Source organism: Cupressus sempervirens, chromosome 2, assembly GCF_028749045.1.
Source record: "Cupressus sempervirens isolate cs-2001-9-10 chromosome 2, ASM2874904v1, whole genome shotgun sequence".
NCBI classification, from domain to species: Eukaryota; Viridiplantae; Streptophyta; class Pinopsida; order Cupressales; family Cupressaceae; genus Cupressus; species Cupressus sempervirens.
The window spans coordinates 134,098,736-134,104,782 of NC_143119.1; the positions used below are offsets into that span (position 1 = coordinate 134,098,736).

Below are 6,047 nucleotides of genomic sequence, written 5' to 3' on the forward strand. Positions count from 1 at the left end.
GGAATTTCACCCTATTAAAGGCTTTATAAAATGGCTGTTAAACCAACCTAAGTCCATAAGATTTCATTCTACTATAACAATTGTTAGAAAGTACAATAGAATGTTTGATTTGATAAAGTTATAAGAATGTTGCACCCTTGATGATAAAAAAGATTTAAAAAAATGTTACATGAATGGAAATATTTACATTTAGTAAAGAAACTACATCTTACCAACAACACATAAAAAATGCTTGATAACTAACTATAACAAAAGTCAACAAAGAGCGAGTGTAGAAAGCTTTGATGTTAAACCTTTTAAACATTTTAACTATAGGTTAGTTATTATTATTTGTTGAGATTGATTATTATTATTAATTGATAAGATTGAGTACACTCAAACTCAAGAGACTTCTTAAAAGACTCAAAGTTACCATTGTGCTATAGGCTATTTTATTTTTTGTTGATTTATTAGTTTAATACATATTATGTGATTTTTATATATTTCTTACTAATTTTGTATACATGTACTTAATGCTTTTTCTTAATACCTTTTTAGCGCTCTCCTATTTCATTATATTGATAATGTAGTTGGCCTCATATAATTATTAATTAAATATATAACTATAACTATGATTAATAGTAAATTCAAATATACTAGCAGTTGCATGCTTTTGTACATGCGATAATGCGCCCATAAGAAATTATATTTTGATTTTTTTTTTTAAAGTTAATTTATCATTAATACTCTAGCATACTAATTTTCTATTTTTTAAGAGTATTACCTACTTCAAATTTTGAATTAAAATGACATATATATACATGTACTTTGAATCTCTAAAATCTTAAGCTCGGTAATGCATAATTATGTAAACTATAGAAAATCTATTAGATTTGGAAATAACAAAATTAAAACCACATAATCATTAAAAAAATAAAAAATAAAAATATTATAGTGATAAAATTAATACAAAATCTAAATACTAAATTGACATCTTTTTCTTGTGAATAAAGAAATACTAAAACAAAAAACTTTTAACAAATAAAGAAAAGGCAATATTAAGATCTTGATTAAATTATAGTTTCTTTAGTATGAGCTTTAATCATTCAACTTTCTAATTTATTACTAATATTCATGTTATTTTTTGTTGCTCGCCATTTGTTACCCCTTTTTTTTTCATGGGTTTGGAAATATTGTGAGGTTTGTAAAAGGTAGCTAATTTTTGGCATGAATTTTGGAGTGACCTCTTGGTGGAAAAGTAGTTTTTTGTTATTAATAATAATCTTTCCTGGCCAAGAATTAAAGCTCAACTTCACTATACAAGAGCACTCTTAAGACAAAACAAAGATTTTCTCAATATTCTTGAGGGGTGCATAGTCCATCTAGATTACTTAAAATAAGTTTCATTCACTTCAAGTGACATGTGTGATCAAGTTGAATCATTAAAAGACAAATTTGAAGTGACTTATGTGATTGAGTTGAATCAATAATGGAAAACTTTGAGGAAAAATTTACTTTTGTTCTTGAACAATACCAAAATAAGCTGGAGTGCCTCATTCTTATGGAATGCCAAAAATGATAAAAAAACAATTTTATTTTTTCTTATTTACATGAGAAAACAATGGACATCAAAGATAATGAACTAAAACTCCTTTTCTCTAGCACACATTAGTATATTAGAGGACTTTGATAATGCACCTCCCATAACTCTTTACAAACTTTAAAGATTCAGAATTCTAGTGGTGAAAAATCACCATGCATTTTTTTTCAAACATCCTTTACTACCACAACTCTTGCTTTATTAGCAGATGCAACAGATTTATTTACTCTATCATCAACTCAAAGAATTTTAAATGTGTTCTTTGTTACATGCTTTTCTCCCTACTAAAAAAATAGTGATATTTAGGATAGAAATTTGATAGAAAAGCTCTATCAATGAAATCTCAATTAATTGTAGAGAAGCATCTTTTAGAATCATCCACCCAAGCAATGTCCTCACACATTTTCTTGGAGAAATTCGCATAAATCCTAATTTTGAAGTAGCATACCTAGAGTGCATACAAAACCTTTGCATGGGTGATTCCCTTGGCTAATCCAATATTTAGAGTGCTAAGTGTATGTAAGACACCAAAATGCCAATTCCCATACTAAGTTTCCCCATTTTTGAAAGCATACATTCCAAGCCCTTATTTTATTCCCTCATAACATGCATCCTCAAATCCATGCTCATTAGCAAAGCTATAAACTTCAAAACCATGCATTTTGTCTACAAAGTACTTTCAAGCATATGTATAAAAATATTAATGATAAATTAGAAAGTTAGTTTTTATTTTAGAGAATTTTGAAATATGATTTTCTAGGTAAAATTAAAGATATAAATTATAGATTAAATTAGAAATAAAAGTGATTTTTCTTACTAGGAGTAGAAAATAGAAATTGCTAAAGAGAATATTTATTGTCAGAAAATATAAAATCTGGCAAAGGCTCAATTTTTGATAAAAAAATGTAAAATCCTCCCACATATAAGCCTAACAAGTAAAAATATTATACTAATAAAATCATAATAACTATTAAATATATAAATATTATTTAGAGATATATCATTAGTTAATAATATTGCATATTATACATAACTTTTGTGCATGTATATTGCATCTAATCATCAATATATACATATAATTAAATATAGGGACAAATTTTAAATAATATTATTATTAAATTTATAATCATACGTACATAAAATGAGTGTAAATTTAATATTTATTCAATTAATAATACATCTACATTAATAATAACGATCAACTAAACACAGAATCCAAAGCATCTATGCAGAGATTTAAATTTATCGTTCTCAATTACCGGGCAACATTCACTTATATATAGAGGGAGAAAATCTACACAGGAAGCGAAACTGACTAAGAGTTCTTAGCTTGCCTTGCATTTTCACAGCTCTTCTCATCCAGTAGCAATATCTAATCTAGTCTAGCCTTATTTTGGCTATGGCCGCTTGCATGGGAATGGTGGTGCAGTTGGGCTTGATAATTGCATACATATTTGTCGTTGCTGAAGCTCATGCAGATTGGCAGCAAGCTACTGCGACATGGTATGGCAGTCCGGATGGAGATGGAAGTGAGGGTAAATATACCACTTTTCAGTATGATTCCTTATATATAATTTGTTGTACTCTTCTTCACTACTAGACTCAGTTGAAGGGATACTAGAAAAGCTTTTGCATCATGACATGACTTAGTGAATAATTGTGATTTAATAGGCGGAGCGTGTGGGTACGGTAGCCTTGTGAAGGCAACGCCTTTTACATCCAGGGTAACTGCAGTAAGCCCTGATTTGTTCAAAGGAGGCAAAGGATGTGGAGAATGCTTTCAGGTATATTCAAACAATGCCATGCTAATTATGTTATCCATCGGTAATTCATGATTTCGTTTCTATAGGCTAATTACAAATATGGTCTTAGGTGAAATGTGAGAAGAAAGGCCTATGCTTGGACACACCTGTGAATATAGTGGTTACTGATGAATGCCCAGGTTGCTCTTCAAACCATTTTGATCTTAGCGGCACTGCTTTCTCAGGGATGGCAGTTACTCCCTCGAAAGCTTCTGATCTTCGTAATGTAGGAGTGTTGCCCATCTTATTCAAACGGTACTTTCCAATAGAGACTTTTTCTTATTGCATCACCAAATATAATATCTAAATGAACACTTCTTAGATTTCTTTTTTTCCAATGCTATTGAGCAGGGTACCATGCAAGTATCATGGAAAGAAAATTACGTTCCATGTGAATGAAGGATCGACTGATTATTGGTTCTCTGTGTTAATTGAGTATGAGGATGGAGATGGTGATCTTCGAGAGGTTGATTTGCAACAGGTAACACATTATAATAGTCATCTTCCTCTTACTTTTCTTGATGATAGATCATCAAATATGATAGAAAATATGTCAATTGTAAAATTCCACAATTTGATTTAAACGATTGCTCAATAATGTTCAAATCATTTGATTGACTGCAGAGTAACTCAACTGTATGGGAAGGACTGAAGCAGACATGGGGTGCCAACTGGGCTATAGATGAGGGTCCCTTAAAAGCTCCATTTTCAATCAGATTGAAGACTCTTACTTCGGGAAGCACAGTTACTGCATATAATGTTATCCCCCGCAATTGGAAGCCCAACGCTGATTATACATCGACGGTTAACTATGACTAATTAGCAACAAATACATCCTCCATCCAACATATTACTTCCTTTATCATCCATGTTTACATAGATTATGGTGACATCTCAGTTTAGTTTTGCTTGTAATATGCTTAATAAATTGGACATTTCTATAGTGCCATCTCAGTACATTTGTAATATTGGAATGTTGATATAGCTATGCTTGATAACTGAGGCATTTAGTCACCTGACTCATTTTCCATCGATTTGCAAGGCACCGTTTCAGATGTCCAAGCTAGTGATGGAGGAAGTTAATGTATGATCTCACCTACATAAAGAAATAATAAGCTTACGGAAAACAACATTATGTATTCTTCTCTATTTCATCATTTATACCTAATTTTTTAAAAAAAATCTTCAACTCCTTTTTGTAATGATAATATTACAAGGTTACATATATTTGTTGGATATAATAAAAAAATGTTTTTGGTTAAAAATAATTTTAAAATTAAAATTGTAAAATGTTAATAAAGTTTTATGAATTATTAAGATAATAAGTACAATGTCTAAAAAACTCATAGTACTATCCACAATTACATCTTTAAAAAAATTAATAATGTATTTTAAAAACATTTACTATACTAAATGTATTAAATTTAACACCATTTATATGGTGCAAATTTTCTTTTAAAAAATGACCCTCTCATTAAATGACCAAGATGTAAAAGCTTGTATGACAAAGGAAGATGCTAGATATAAATGCTGAAGATGGTTAATTTGTGGAAAATCATATTTCTCTTTTTAAGAAGTTAAAAGATGGCCGTTCCCACTCTAAGAAGCAATCTAATGTAAAAGGTATCTTTAAGTATTTGATTTTCAAAGTCTACTTCATTGACCACAGATAAATACCAAAAGATGAAACTCATAATAGAATGGTGAAGCTTAGCTACAATGGACTCTGCATTCATCAGAAAGGCCAAAAACATAGTTTACATGCTCACCTGGATTGGGTCTCTCAAAATTACAAATATATTTATTAGGAGAAACAACCTCAACTGATCATTTGAATTAAAGACAGACCTCCAACTAAGAATCCTTTGGTATTTGATAAGTTTTACAGGCATGCGGTTGGAGATTAGAGGTCGATTCGGAAGGTTCCCGAACACACATTAGGTTTATTTTCCTAATCGTGAACCCATTTCTAAAATGTGGGCCCCCTTCATTCAAAATGCAACGGCAACAGAATATCACATTGGTAATAAGATTTAAAAGGCGGATCTCCCTATCAAAAAAGTCAGCCAAATTTGGAAACCCAAAAATCAGATATTTGAGGCGGCGATTGAGGATCCAGTAATGGATTCATTGAACCTTCCAGAAGATATGTGAGATCCAGACTTGTTCCTTTTGTTTGCAATATTCTAATTTGGCTTTTGAATATAGAGAACATCAGTTCATCGAAATTAAGGCAAATAAGATTGGTATTTGCCTCAAACTGGACAAAAACTTTGGGAATCTTGCCCTTCCTGTCAATGCTCCGGTTCACTTAAATTTATCTTGTAGAGCCGATTCTTGGATTGAACCAATTTCATAGAGTCGCCTTCAAATGTATGTGTCCATTCTCACATTCACACATTCATGGCCGTATCAGACAAAACTGCCCCTTACCATTAGATGAATCGGAGAGAGTAGATTCATCTCCGTCAGCTTCTAATTATGATGTTTTTCATGACTCTTTTAAATGCTGGTAATAAGAAGACCTACTCATTTTCAGAAGATGGTTCTTCCTGATGTTCGTCATTTGGATCCAGCCCTGTTTTGGAAACTTACAATTTCAACCAATTCATATTGTATTGAGAAAATTTTTGGGTGAATTTTCTACAAGTATATGTTAGAAATAT

General features: G+C 30.9%; 1 protein-coding gene across 1 annotated transcript; it reads left to right on the forward strand.

Moving 5' to 3' along the window:
• Positions 1–2,978: 2,978 nt before the first annotated feature.
• Positions 2,979–4,200, forward strand: LOC149571398 (expansin-B3-like). Its single transcript, XM_089809062.1, has 5 exons — positions 2,979–3,114; positions 3,251–3,363; positions 3,452–3,636; positions 3,733–3,862; positions 4,006–4,200. The coding sequence occupies exons 1-5, from the start codon at positions 2,979–2,981 to the stop codon at positions 4,198–4,200; spliced, it is 759 nt and encodes a 252-aa protein (XP_089665188.1).
• The last annotated feature ends 1,847 nt before the right edge of the window (positions 4,201–6,047 follow it).

Bases quoted from the DNA above. Each gene is read 5' to 3' on its own strand.
- LOC149571398 (XM_089809062.1), top strand. From the start codon at position 2,979: ATGGCCGCTTGCATGGGAATGGTGGTGCAGTTGGGCTTGATAATTGCA. The intron at 3,364-3,451 runs GTATATTCAAAC...ATATGGTCTTAG, and splicing joins GATGTGGAGAATGCTTTCAG to GTGAAATGTGAGAAGAAAGG. The intron at 3,637-3,732 runs GTACTTTCCAAT...GCTATTGAGCAG, and splicing joins TTGCCCATCTTATTCAAACG to GGTACCATGCAAGTATCATG.